A 15,084-nucleotide genomic window follows, 5' to 3' on the forward strand; every position below is an offset into this window, starting at 1 on the left:
ATGTAAGAATCAATCTCATTTAGCTTACTTGAGAATGAAGGGATTTTAGTTTGAGAAATAAGTTAATTGAGATTGATTCTTACCTATGAAAAACCTGAATCAAAGAAATGTGAACAGTGAAAAGAATACTGCAAAAGTTTCAACTCTCTAGCTATAAAATGTGAAAGATGAAGGGACAAGATATAATATAATCAGTGAAAACATTTAAATATGTGCACCATTTATATTTCCCTATAAACAGCTTTTCCTTTGAAAGGGTCTACATTAATGATTTACTAAATATTATAATGCATCTGTTTACAATAGAATAACAAAATAACATTGATCTCAGAGATAATATTACAGTTTCCTCATATGAAGTAAAATGTTCTTATATTTCCAAGATGTGATCACTCAGGATAAATTTTTACATGTGGTTATGCAGTAATGATATTAATATATTGATAAGTAAAACTTTTTTTAACGTTTGATGAATTTCAGGGAAAATGTGTGAGTCTTCAGTCAATTACTGTGAGTGCAATCCCTGCTTTAATGGTGGATCCTGCCAGAGTGGTGTGGATTCATACTATTGCCATTGTCCATTTGGTGAGTATAACTTAGTTTTTGATATAAAATATTGATCTATTTTGGCCAACAGTTTAACAGTATTGTTTTATTGTGGCTGTGAGTGATTAAGAAGCTATTAATTGTTTTAAACAGGAGGTTTTAGTAGGATAAAATCTTAAAGGTTTAATATTTTAAAAGTTAATTATGGAAAAGTCATTGAATATATTGCTTTGCTCATTACCAGAAAAAATAATCAACTTGAGATAATTGAGCTCATTGTCTCCACAGGGCATTTCCTCCTCAAGTGTTTATGCATGGTTTCTTTTTAGCCTGGAACCTATCAAATGAAAACTTTTTAGATACTATTTTACCTCACTCTGTCTTTCAGATCTTTAAGAATCAGTCAAAAGTGTGTTTTTTTGTTTGTTTGTTTATTTTGATTTTTACATTAATTCAACCACTTCTATTAAAAGGATCTAGTTATTAGAGATTTTGGATTTTATTAAAGGATTTTTGTAGAAGTTACAACATAACTAATCAAACTTCAGACTAATGTGTTCTTTTGAGGATAAAGTTATTAAAGAAAACTTTTTCATATCCATACATATTTGTCTGTTCCCCTTAGTGGGATGAGCTAAAGGATTCTTTCCAGATCTCAGCCAAATGTTACCTAAGGACTGGGCCAGGCACATTTTGGAGAAAATGTGTTTTAACTTGGTTTGTTTCACAAGTTTGTGATCCTTCAATTTATTTAAAATTGCTTAACCCCACCACATATTATCCATCTTCAGAAGTCCTGCAGTAGTTAGAGACCCTGTGTCTCTCCTTGAGTAAGAAAAGAGATGCATATTTTTTAGTCTTTTCTTGAATATATTATTATGCTGTATGAACCTCAAAAGTGAAACTTATTTAGAGAATATGACTTGAAAATAATTTTAGGGTTTTTGTAACCAGTAAAATGTGTTAAGTATTGTTCATTTTCAAACAATCCCATGGCTATATCTAGTTGCTGTAGTTGTTTTAATTAAGCACATCACTAGAATGTTAAAGAGAAACAACAGAAAAGCATTCAGTTTTGAGCTATGCATTTTTGCAAATGGTCTGAGGAAAAATTGAGTGATTTGTCTAAGGTTAAAAATGGAATTGCATGATGATATGGTGCCTAGAACACAAACTTTTTTCTCGGTCCAGTATGCTTTTCACAGTACCCTACTTTTTAAAAATTTCTTTGAGATTCTTACCAACATGCCTGTGAAGCAGTGAAAGATAAATCAAATTCAAAATAACCACAACTTTGGATATCATAAAACTTTTTTTTTTTCAGTTGTTTCTTATCACCGTAAATAGCACTGCTTTCTATAGATAATTTCAGGTAGGTTTCATGGCTTAATTTCTGCTTTGGAAAGGAGGATAAGAGAAAGAGTGATTGGAATGAAAAGTGGAAAAAATGATTTGACTGAACAAAGGTGTTTACATTTTTAGGGGCTCCTTTACGTTCAAGTAAATATGAAAATTTAAGAAAATTGGGACCAGTTGTACCTTCTTGGCATATTCCCATTTCTGAAAGGGTCCAGCCTTCTCTCTGTTTCCATGGTCCTCAACCAGGGCAGGGCGGGAATTCTTTGGGATGTCCTGATGCCTGAGAAGTGCTGTTTGCACTTAGCGGGCAGGGCTAGGGAGGCTAGAGGACACCTACAGAGCTCAGGCTGGTCCTAAATGTGATGTCCAGTCCTAAACGAATGCCCTCATAGGAGCTCTGTTTCTACTCTGTTACCCAAAACAAAATACATTAAAGGAGAAAAAAAAAAAAAAAGAACAAATATTGCAGTTTAGCTGATATTATATTCACTGCCTATTGGGTAGAGATGTTTTGAGATCTAAATGGACCTTCCTCTCATCTCAGCAGATACCCCTAGATAAAGGCAAATAAAGGAACAATGTAAATTAAAATAGAGGCAGATGATATGTAGCTCCAGTGCAAATCTCTTTTCCTATTCCAACCAGAGGCAAAGACCAAAAACAAAACAAAACAAACAAACAAACAAAAAAAAAACAAAAAAAACACACCACACACACCAACATTATTTTACACTTAGACTTTGTTAGTTGACAACATAAGCACTTATAAAACAAAATAAACAGAACAAAATCTTGAAACAACATACATGATTTGAGACCGAGAGAGAGGATTAAAAGAAAAAAGTATTTTCCTTCTCAAATTGAATGCAAATGAAACATACAAATAAAAATGGCAGATGGAAGGCCTCAAACAAATTGCTGGAGGTAGTTACACACGCATCTTATAAAGCAATATTTTAAATATAATTTTGAAGTTGGAAAAAAATTTCTACTGTTTACCATCTTGTTTGTAGAAGAATTTCTGTTTGGTTGCATTGTTATAATTTTTTTTTCAGATTCCTGAAGAAAACCATATGTGCTTCAGACTTTATAAAGACACCTGTATTATTATCATTTCTTAGAATTATTTACATATTGTTAACAGATGCATATACCAGCAATATTCCTGATTAATTTTCACAATTTCTCTTGAATTTTATGTAGATTTATTTCCTGGTATTCCATTTGGAGGACAGTGTTAACATCTGTACTAAATATTATTTTTCTATTGTAAAGATAAAAAAATACCTTGCTGGATAAATAGTAACAAATCCTTAAGAAAAAAATCTATAAAGAAATATTTTCACGTTTGAAAAACTGTATCAATTTTAATAAAAATGTAAAACTTTTTTCCGGTACTATATGATTTATACATATTTAATTTAATTTATAAATTAATTTATTTAACTTAATTTATAAATTATTCAAAATGTAAGTACATTTTCATAGATTAATTATATCTTAGAAAAGACTTGAAAGTACACGTAGTGCAAATTATTCTCCAGTAATTTTTCCAATAATTTTTCCTTTTGGTTCATACCCTTAATCTTTGTTTTGCTTTAACCTCAGTTTAAAGACTTAAAATAAATAATACATATGCAACAATATACTACCTATCAATGAATATAATTTATTATATATTGTCATATAAAATAATAATATAAATGTATATATTATTTAAGTTTAAGGCATATAATATAGTCATTAAATTTGAATATATGTAACATAAAATATATGATATGTATTTGTCTATAGTTCATTTTGACTAACTTAAAAGTTTTAAAATATTGAAATTATATAAATAGAAATATATACATATATATATAAATGACACAAACTTTTATAGTAGGCTTAGATCATTTTAATTGAAAGAACATTTGAATATACAATGTAATGTAGTCAAAACAAATAGACAATCAGTAGATCAGCTCAAATTTTGATTCTGTCATCTGTCACCCATGGTTCTGTGACCTTGGGCAAGTTTTAAATATTTTGTAAAATGATCGCATTGGCTTCTTTTAGTGGAATAATTCTTTGACCCTAAACTCACAAAACACGTGCAGCCAAAATTAAGGAATGAAACCTTTGCAAGTTCATAAGAAGTATGTCCTGACTTGTGTTAATTTTCCAATCATTTACCACACTTTACTAATACTTGTGGGAAAAGATTTTTGGCACAGCACTGGAGCATCAATAAAACTCATTTTTAAAATTTGAAAAACAATGAACACAAACAAATGGGCATACTTGATTTCAGAAAACAGAAAGCTATTTTAAAGTAACCTGCAATAAATTATACCCAAAGAGGGTATAAAATAACAAAAAAGAAAAACTTAAAACATTCATTTTCTTTCCTAAAAGCAGTGATTTCTTTTCCCAATTTTATGACCCTTAAAAATTCAATGAGTGTAGGAACTGGTTTTTTTAAAGTCACAGCAAATTTTATCTCCTTAAATTGTAGTAAAAAAATCTGTTTTTAAGAATTATAAATTGTAAAGGAAGTTTCTCAGTTGAAAATTACAGCATAATTAAGATGAAAAGACTGACAAACTAGTTTTGGAATTTTTCCAGGAAATAAATCTCTTCAGACATACCCCATTCCACTAGGTTTGTAATTTTTAGAAAGAGGACATTCTTAGATATGTTCCCTAATTGACCAAAAGAAAACTATTACACTGATTTACCACCTCTGTGTTATGCTTTGAAGATACTAATTTCTTCAAAGATTGTAATCCTAGTTAAAATTTAATTTAGACAGTATTTTGGAGGAGGAATTTTAAAAAGACATTTAAAGTATGATCCATTAAAAGCGTGATCCTTTATTGTGACATAAATGATATTTTAATGCAAATCACTTAATAAAACTTTCTTGGAATTTGATTTATCAATATTCCCATTTACAGGTGTCTTTGGAAAACATTGTGAGTTGAATAGTTATGGATTTGAAGAGTTATCATACATGGAGTTTCCCAGCTTGGATCCCAATAACAACTATATTTATGTCAAATTTGCAACCATTAAAAGTCATGCTTTGTTGCTTTACAACTATGACAACCAGACAGGAGACCGGGCTGAATTTTTGGCCCTTGAAATTGCTGAAGAAAGATTAAGATTCTCTTATAACATAGGCAGTGGTACATACAAACTCACCACAATGAAGAAGGTGTCTGATGGACATTTTCACACTGTTATTGCCCGGAGAGCTGGAATGGTAAGACATTTCATTCAACGGTAAATCATGTTTTATTTTTGTTGTGAATCCAAGCAAACCTTCAGTAAAGCTATGACTGGGGTACAAATTGAGGTAAATTTTATGTATTCACTGTTTTACCACTTATGTAAAAAATTTAAAAGGTTCGTTACTCTTTTATTCATGTCAACTGTGCTGTTGTCTCAAGAACAATAAAAGATAACAAAGTAATAGAAAATAACCCAATGCATAAGAATCCCATTGATATTACCCGTTTGTTCTTAAGACCATGTCAGCTCTATCTAAAATGGCTACTTTTCTTTCCTAAGTATTCCTGTCCTCTGTCCTAGCTAAAATAATAATAATAAGATAATAAAGGGAAAAACTTTCCTACAAATAAATTACTGACAAAAAGATGATACTTAACACATATTTCAATATACTGCTATTGTTAGTAATCCTTACTCTTAGCAATCTTTAGTAATCCATGACCTCAACTCATTATAGTGTTATCTGAGGTCTATTACTGAACTATTACTGAAACTCTGTTAGGATAAAAGTTTGTTTTTTGAATGTCTTCACAGTACTGTCAGAATTATAACTCCATAATATTCAAGATTCTCCTATTATATTCAATTTTATGATATGGCCCTCATGTTATAACAAATACAGTATATATTATAGGACTTGTATTTATTGACATAAAATGATTTTAAAAAGGGAACTGCATCATATCTTCTCACTGTTAATGCTTAAAAATATTTGATGTAGATATTATAGAATGGAAGAACTTATTTATTTATTCATTCATTTATCCTCCCAACTATTTCTCCATGGTTCCCTCATCCCTAACAACTATCAAGGGTTTTTGAATAAGTAAATGTTAATAAAAAATCTTAAAATATATTTGGATTTTAACTTAGAACTTTTAAAATCATAATTACCATTTATGAGTCATATTTCACCCTCTGAAAGGAGTAGAATTGGTTGAAATATTAAATCATGCATTAAAAGAAAAAATAGACAAGGCAGCAAAGTAAATGCTCAGAGAAACCTGTGATCTAAATGACTATAATAGACTATAGTCTATTTATCGACTATGAATGACTATAGTTTTATTTTATCTCTGAGAACTATGACAAAGTAGCAAAAATACATTGAATTATATAGTTCTGGGTCTGATCAAAATGAACATACACTTGGACGAAGTCACATATATGTTGCCATTAAATTTTGGGGATAAATTATATTGTTGGACTAAATATGAGATAATGGTAACAATATTTAAAATGTTTTTACTATGATCTTGCCAGTTTCTTCTCTGATCCATAATTAATTTTAAAGGCAAAATTTTGTGTTTCCTGAATTTACCAACTTCATAAAGGCTTAAGACAGAAGCTATCTTACAATACTGAATTTTGTCTGACAAATATGGATAACAAGCAGCCTTTTCTCAAAGGACAGAATCTTTCATTGGCTTTCAGGAATATTTAAAATTTACTTTTGTTTTCAAACAGTATTAGAGACAATACATTATGTCTTCTCAATTCTAATTTAACACAACATTCAAATGACAACTTTTTGAATGCAGTGCTAGCTACAGTAATACAAAAAAGAAAAGAATACTGATTAGCTCTACACATGATCAACTTGTTATATCCTCAGGGTCAAGGTTCTCTGCTTAGACATTCCATCTGTGAATATCACTATATATATCATGTTGCATCAGAGTCCTACAAGGGAACAAACATATTAGAGAAAATTTATGAATCATTTTATTATGCATTGTTTACCCTTTGCTTATGAACTTGGTGTTAATTTCTGTAACTGCAACTCTTTTAATATACTTAATGTATACAATGTTTACTATTAAAATTAGCCCTAATATCCTGAGAATGAAGGCAAAATATGAGAATAAAATTAAACAATGCTAAATTGTACATTAGAACATATATATTCTAAAAGGAATATGTTGTAAACTGCTGAATTGAAGCCCTGATTTGATAGTAATTCAAGGTAGTTTTCGAAAAGGATTGGGCAGAAAATTAAAATCTGGTCTATAAATGTGGCTGATAATATCTCCACATTTCAGTATTATTGTGAATATTAATATATATCATATATAAAATTTCATTTCTTGTAGACAAAATAGCTGCTTTATAATTGCTCATTGTCCTGATTTGCCACCAATACCCTGCCCCCTTACAGATTATTAAATTTTGGAATTATTTAATTTTACTTGATTTCAATGTCAGTGAAGTTTAAATTATGAGCAGTGCCTAAAAATCTACCTCTACTGCAATAAACATAAAATAGAGGTGTAACAAAAAAATCTCGGAAATAAAAGTTTTACAGATTAGTAATACTGTACTCATTTCTGCTTAATATTTTTAAACCACTATGCTAACAAACTAGTGTGCAAACTACCAGGAGAATACAGATTTAGAAAATTCCAGTATTCCTGATGATAGATATAGCCAAGGATAATACACCTGACAGAATTAGCAAAAATAGATAAATAAAAAGGTGTGGAGGTTGGTATATGCTGATTGGGATTACACTACCCATAATCATTTTCTAATACTGGCAGGTGATCCTGATGGAGAATAGAAGATATGACCCCTACCATATCCCATCCGTTTGTAATATGTGGTCATAGCCATCAAGTTTTGGAAAATGCCAAATATTGAAAACAACACCTTTGTCAGTAGTATGTCTACCATAGGAAAAATATATCCCTGTTTCAGGAAACATCCAGAATAAGGATCCTGCTGGAATTTGAATCTGTCATTTTGTACAGTTAGAAAGGATTTTGTTGGAAACTGGTAAAATCATTAACTTCTCAACTTTGAATCATTGCATAGACAGGGTAGAAACATCTCAATTTACAGAGGTAGTAGTAGAAAAATTCAACAGTAAAAGGGGCATTAACTGCAAAGATTAAATTGTATGAACTTCTATTCAAACTAAAAAACCCTCAAGTATCCTTTCTTTTGATTAAGTCCATCATCATGCTTTTGGAAATAAGAAACATATATTGAATATTAAGGTTGACTAAAATATAATGCCATTAACAAGTATTTTTTTGAGATATTAATAAATATCTAAGTGGTACTCTTTAATTGTGATAGTTTTAGGTATCACTATAATGGATACTTTATACGGTATGCATAGAGATGTGTTAAGATTTTATTTCAGAAATAGAAGGAATTGTGATGAAATAAAAGTGTCTACAAAAGCAGTGTCAGTTGTATTATGATAGCCTAAGACTGACTTTGAGATTGAATGCCCCTCTGTTTTGTAGATCACTGGGAAAAACATCATTAACTACTGGAAGATTTAACTAAATGGGACGTGAATGTCTTGACATAAAATTAGAAGTATAAATTTTTCTTTCAATATAAGGATTTATAATAATTTGCTTGAGAAGATGACAAGAAAAATACATGGCTCATAAGAGTTTATTGTATGGAGCTTATGAAATGATTGCATTATTTTAATTATTTTACCCAGTAAGATTTGATGCTCAACAGCTGTAATTTGATCTTATTCATTATTTCTGAAATGTCAGGTATTTAAGGTATACTTTTATGTATCTCCCATCTAAATATGTAATTTATGGGCAATCCATAATTATCATTTAAAATATTTATGAAATGTGAGATATTAAGGAAATGAGTCATTTCCATTCATAATGAAATTGATCTATTTCTAGAAGACAGAAAACCTGATATCTAATCTTGCAGTTGAAATGATAGTCAACATGCTTAACCTTTCTGTGCTATGTTTCCTACATTGACTTCACTCTTGTTAAAATTTAACGCCAAATTTTAGACATTCTGATAAATGTTTGCCTTCCTGTGCTTACATTTTTACTATATAAATATAACAAAGTAGGAGTAACCCTGTTCTGTACCATTCCAATATATTTAGGTAGAACCCTTTCTTTTATGCATTGGGTGAAACCTTAATCCTCCTCTGGTTCTGGATTTTGGCTGTTGCCTCTCCTTGTATAGTGGCTGTATTGTGAAATGCCACACTCTAAATGTCATCCTTACAATTTCATCAACTAGAATATGCAGAGTTTTGTCATTTTGAGAATTTTATTCAATTTCAGGAACAAAGGAGGCCATCACGGCAGCATTGCAGAGCACAGAATAACCTTGGCATACAATCTGGTTCTTAAACTGTACTTCAACCATCCTCAATAGCTATTACCCAATATATACTGATTTCTATTATATGCCTGATTCTTTTGCCCATTGGTGGCTTCATGTATTGATCAAACAGAGTATGTTCTACTAAAAACAGAAGGCTTTTGTGCCAGGGATATGCATTCCTTAGGCTATAAAAATGACTGCTCTTAGTTGTGGTTTAAATATAATTCTGGGAATTTCTACTGTATAGCAATATGTAATAATGCATTTTTACATACATGGATATGTTGCAATATATTATTTATACATAATGATTCTTATCATAAATGAAAAAAAACACCTAATCTATTTGTTTGCTTTATCTCAAACTACCTTTAGTACAATTATTCAAGTCTTCATAGATTGCTGTAATAGCATTTGCACTGTAATTTCATAATCTTTTTTTAATATAGGTGAAATATTGTTGGAATAAGACATTAGGAATTCAAAAATAAAACCTTTTTTTTTCTTTTTAGAATAGCTGGATAGTAGAATAAACATGTTTCTTATGATGCTAACTTCAGGAAGCTATCCCAGACCTACTGATAATAATCTAAGAAAGGCTAATGACATTTTTATGTTTTCATCTATAAAACCAGGAGGCTGGAAAAGGTTTTCCATGCACACTCCCACCTATTATATGTAAGGATTTCAAAGTTATAATTTTAGACATATCTCAGAAATATTTGCCCATAATCTGATATTATATTATATTGTTGATATGTATTATAATACATTAAATAAAACTTCAACACTAGGTCCACATAGAAGCAAGTCTGCGAAAGTTTTGGCTGAAAGCATAATAGGGACAGGAGAACCCAAAGTGAGTGTTTCCTTTTCTTGCTTTATAGGCGGCTTCCTTAACTGTGGACTCTTGCACTGAGAACCAAGAACTAGGATATTGCACTGTTAGCAATGTGGCAGTGTCAGATGATTGGTAAGTAAAATTATTAGTTTAATCTGTATTGTTACTTGAAATTTAAAAGGAACTATATGATTAGAAATAATTATATTGTGCCAAGTGTTACACAAAATCTTAAGGCATTTTATTCCCACCAAAGGGATTTTCGTACTAGAAAATAAAAACTAATAAAAGTTACAGCTAATAATAAGTTACAAAATACTATGTGAAACATGTAACATTAAGTGGTAGAGATAGGATAAAACCAGTAAAAGGAAAGTTCAAAATAGCCTTGATAGTTTGAAATGTTTCATGAAATAGTTGCATGTACCTGGGTCACTAAAGAAAGACCGGTAAGGATCCAGGTCTTTTAAATACATTTTCTTCAAGTTGTATTTATCAACTGAGGTTTTTTGATAGTACCAACAGCTGAAACACAGCATTAGCCTGTATAAAGCATAAGTGGTTTTAATAAAAATAGTATCAAATAGAGAAAAAGAAAGAGTTTCACATCATCCATTGCATTAATCAACTTCACAGCATTCTTTGTCATCTTTGTAGTGAAGGAACAATGAGAACTAACATTAATATTAGGGTTGTCACTACTTCTACTGCATTTTCTCTTTTCTCTGTTTTTATGCTCCTTATTATTGACCTGCTGTTGTTATGTAAATCTAATTTGTCTAACCAAAATATTGTTTTCTTAAGTTTATTTTTTGTATACCTTCAAGACCTAACAATCCTGTAGGGATTGGATACAGGTATCAACATGTGTTTTCCATCCAAATTTACCATGCTAAAATATGTGTCAGAAAAAGTCATATTCACACTTTTTAAAATTAACCTTTCTACTCAAGTCCATTATGTCAATACTAATATACTTATCTCCCTCTCTTACTTAGGACTCTTGATGTTCAACCAAATCGAGTCACAGTTGGAGGTATCCGATCCTTAGAACCGATCCTTCAGCGGAGAGGACATGTGGAAAGCCATGATTTTGTTGGGTGCATAATGGAGTTTGCAGTCAATGGAAGGCCTCTGGAACCCAGCCAGGCATTGGCAGCACAAGGCATCCTAGATCAGTACGGCAGATTTATTTTTTACTATTTAAAATAAGATTGCCTCAGGAGTATAATAATTGAGCATTAAAAGATGAAATTTTTTATTGTGCCCAAAATACTAAAAATACCAAAAATCTTACATTGTTTCAGATTTTCAATATTTACTTATAGTTGTGATATTTGTTTGGCATAAAATGTGATGTTTAGTTAGAAAATAAATTTTTGCTTTCTGGAGACTAAGAAAGAATGTGTGTATGTATATGCTCTACCTTACCTTATAAAGATGCCTTAAAGATTATATGAGTTCAGTAGGTAAATCACTTAGAAAAGAACCTGACTTTTATGAGTAATATATGAGTGTTGGCTACCATGCATATATAAAAGTTATTTGAAAGTAAATATTTTTACATATAGACATATATATTCCAAACTAACTTGATACACCTTTAACCAAAGGTAATAACTTGATTAAAATTGTAAACTCTATGACTTTTTTTATTTTATTATTATTAGTTAGGTTCCTAGAAATGAATTAGGAATTATGAGAGTAACATATTTTGTTTTAAAAATTATTGTGTTCATAAGACAAATTTGGAAAATCCAGAAAAATTATAAAGAAAATGAAAGTAACCTATAATCCAACCATCCAGACATAAGCAATGTTAACTTGAATTATTGTAATATCCATGACTGCCTAATATTACATAATATTTATGTGCCCTCTTTTAACTATTGTCACATCCTTTAGTGGTTTCCAATTTTATCAAAATATTAATAATCTGTTATGAACACATTCACACAAAATCTTTGGTCACATTGTTTTCTTAGATGAGATTTCTGGAAATGAAATTACAAAGACCAAACTGTAAACACTTTTTAATGTTTGTAGCTTGTTTTAATACAGTTTGGCATTTGCCTTTATTCTGTGTTGTTATTTTATTACAAAAGTAGTATTATCTCATTATTATTCATCAAAAAATACAGAAAAATGAAGGTTAGCATTGCTAGCCATTGTTAATTGTTTAGGGTGCATACTTCTGTATCTTTCTCCATGTTCACACAAATAATTTTTAAATGTTGAAAAGTTTTTCCACTTAAAATATGCTGAGACATCCTTTTAGAGCAAAATATAAAGATCTAAGTTATATGTGTTGCCCAGTTCCTTTCCAGAAAGATTATAGTGGTAGCCTGTGTACATATTTTATTTCTATTATATGCCATCTTATAAAGAATGCTCCTATATGAATTTTCACCCAAATTATGTATCATGTGAAACATGTATTTCATGACTCATCAGAAAATTTGTAACTTGAGATAGAATTTTCTTGAAATGAGAGTTTTTAATCAAATGTTTTCCATCATTCTTTGCCTTACAAGATTATAAATTAAAGACTGATGATTCACTGGAAACTTATTTCATCTTGTTATACTTGATGAATTTGGTCCTGTTCATAAACATACCTTGTTTTGATATGATGGATGCCATTTTCTTTGAATGCATTGGACTAATAACAAATGTAAAAGGCAAAATATTTCAAGATCAACAAACTTGAGGTTTTCACTTCTTTTTTCCCTCGTTTAGAGTTTATCTTGTGTCTATGGGAACTGACATTTCTTGATACATTACTATGGACCAGACACTATTCTTAGTATTTTACTGTGCTAATCAGTTTAACACTTAACCATTTTGTGAGGTGGTTATTATTATTTTCATTGTACAGCTGAGAAAACTGAGTTACTCAAAGTTAACCAACTTGTCCAAGGTCATCCAGCTAGAGAGTAGCGATGCTAAATCATGGGCTAGGCACTCTGCAGGTGCTGTATGCAAATAAAGGGGTAAAGAAGGATCCCAGCACTTGAGTGTTTTATAGTCTCTTTAAATTCGTGATTACTAACCTCCACCAGGCCCATGTTACCTGGCAATATACTATAGTCCCCTAGTTTATTTATTTTCCCGCTTCTCTCAAAGGACTACAGCATGCCTCGGCTTTCCACAGGCCTGAGACATTACCTCCAGCATCATCTCTCTCAGCTAATGAACTTGCTTCCTAATTTGCTCAGAGAAATCAAAGTATTCAGGAGAAAATTCTCAAAAGCCCATTTCTCCACATCTGTCCATGTATTCTATGTGTGCCTTCTGTCTTTTAGTTTGGATGAATCATTCCTACTCCCAGCAAAGAATAGCCTCTCTATTGTGCAATAAACCGTCTTCACACCTCCTAAAACCATCACTGCAGCTTTCTTAGCAGTGTTTCCTTTCTCATTTCAATTCACGCAATTTCTCCCATTAAACAAAGCAAAACTTTATTGATCCAATTTTTCCCTTTAGCTATCATCCCAATTCTATTTCTTTTCTTTGAAAAATTGTTCTATCTTTGCCAAAGTCATCAATTATCTCTGTGTTGCTAAAATTAATGGTCAATTCTCATCTTACTTGAACTTCAGTAACAGGAGCAGTTTATCACTCCCTCCCCCCTAAATTACTGTATTAGCTCATCAGCGGATGGGGCACACCTGCTTCCTTCTCTGGTTTATTTTATATTTTGACCTGTTCTCTCTGTTTTTTTTTTTTTTTAAATCTATTCATTCTTTAAGCCATTTTATCTGGTCTTGTGGTTTTAAGTACTGTCTCTAAAGCTAGTGATTCTTACCTGTTTATCTCTAGGTTGGACTGTTCTCTGAACTTTAGTCCCTCATTTCTAACTGTTTATTCAACATCCCATGTGGATTTCTAACAAACATCCACAATTTAAAATGTTTAAAACTGGACTTCTGTGCTTCTCTCCCCACTCCTAAACCTGATCATTCTGCAGTCTTCCCTATCTCAGGTAATGATATCTCAGTCCATCCACCTGTTTTGCCAAAACTCTAAGGCTTACCTCTGACTCCTCTCTTTTTCTGTCATACTTCACATGCAATCCGCTAGCAACCCGAAGGACATTTTGAAAACAGAAGTCCATTTTTGTCACTCACTTCTTTGCTCAAAATGCTTCAATTACCTTCCATCTCACTCTGAGCAAAAGTCAAATTCCTAATCTGACCTACACTGCCTACATGATCTGGCCTCCCCTTAATTTTCTGACTTTGTCTCCCTACTGTTCTCGCTCTTGTTCACTCGTCTCCAGCCTCACTGGCTCCCTTGCTGCTCCTCAAACATGCCAGTTACCATCCCGCCTCTAAGCTTTCTCGCTTGCTCTTTCCTTTGGCCAGAATGACCTTCTCCCAGACTTATTCTGCTTCCTTTCTTCCTGCGGGTCTTTACAAAAATGGGACCTTCCTTCATGGACCAATCTAGAAAATCCAGCAACACCCCAAACTCCCTATACCCATTCTCTGTCTTATTTTTTTCCCATTGCAATTAACTCTTTCTAACATGTATATTTAACTAAATTTTTGTTTATTATCTGTCTCCCCAAAAAGGCAAAAAAATCTCCATGACATTATGGATGTTTTATTCATTTACCTCTTGCCTGCCCCAGTGTTTGGAACCAAATAGGAACTCAGTAAACATTCTTGGGATGAGTAGTCTAATGGAAGAGATATATAATCAAATAAATATATGGCCTCTGGATCAAATTAACCAAAAATGTGTATTTAATCAAAATGGCCTTTTCAGATAAGAATTAATTTTAAAAGGAACTTATCACCCCTTTTTTCTTTATTTGTAAGATGTCATTTTTGTTTAATCTTCTCTTATATATGGAGTAGACTATGTGATACAGGACTTGAGCTTAAGTAATTGAGTTCTAGAAATCAAACAGGTTAATAAAAAATTATGTCTAAAATACACTT

The 15,084-nt window shown here is 31.3% G+C and overlaps 1 protein-coding gene across 2 annotated transcripts in view; it reads left to right on the forward strand.

Moving 5' to 3' along the window:
* Positions 1-15,084, forward strand: part of FAT4 (FAT atypical cadherin 4) — a 174,879-nt gene that overhangs the window by 146,325 nt on the left and 13,470 nt on the right. For both annotated transcript variants that reach the window (XM_037830619.1, XM_037830620.1), the window contains exons 11-14: positions 481-585; positions 4,848-5,155; positions 10,182-10,267; positions 11,134-11,313. In XM_037830619.1, the coding sequence (XP_037686547.1) occupies positions 481-585; positions 4,848-5,155; positions 10,182-10,267; positions 11,134-11,313 (679 nt within the window). The remainder of the gene's footprint in view (positions 1-480; positions 586-4,847; positions 5,156-10,181; positions 10,268-11,133; positions 11,314-15,084) is intronic.

Source organism: Choloepus didactylus, chromosome 3 (assembly GCF_015220235.1).
Source record: "Choloepus didactylus isolate mChoDid1 chromosome 3, mChoDid1.pri, whole genome shotgun sequence".
Lineage (NCBI taxonomy): Eukaryota > Metazoa > Chordata > Mammalia > Pilosa > Megalonychidae > Choloepus > Choloepus didactylus.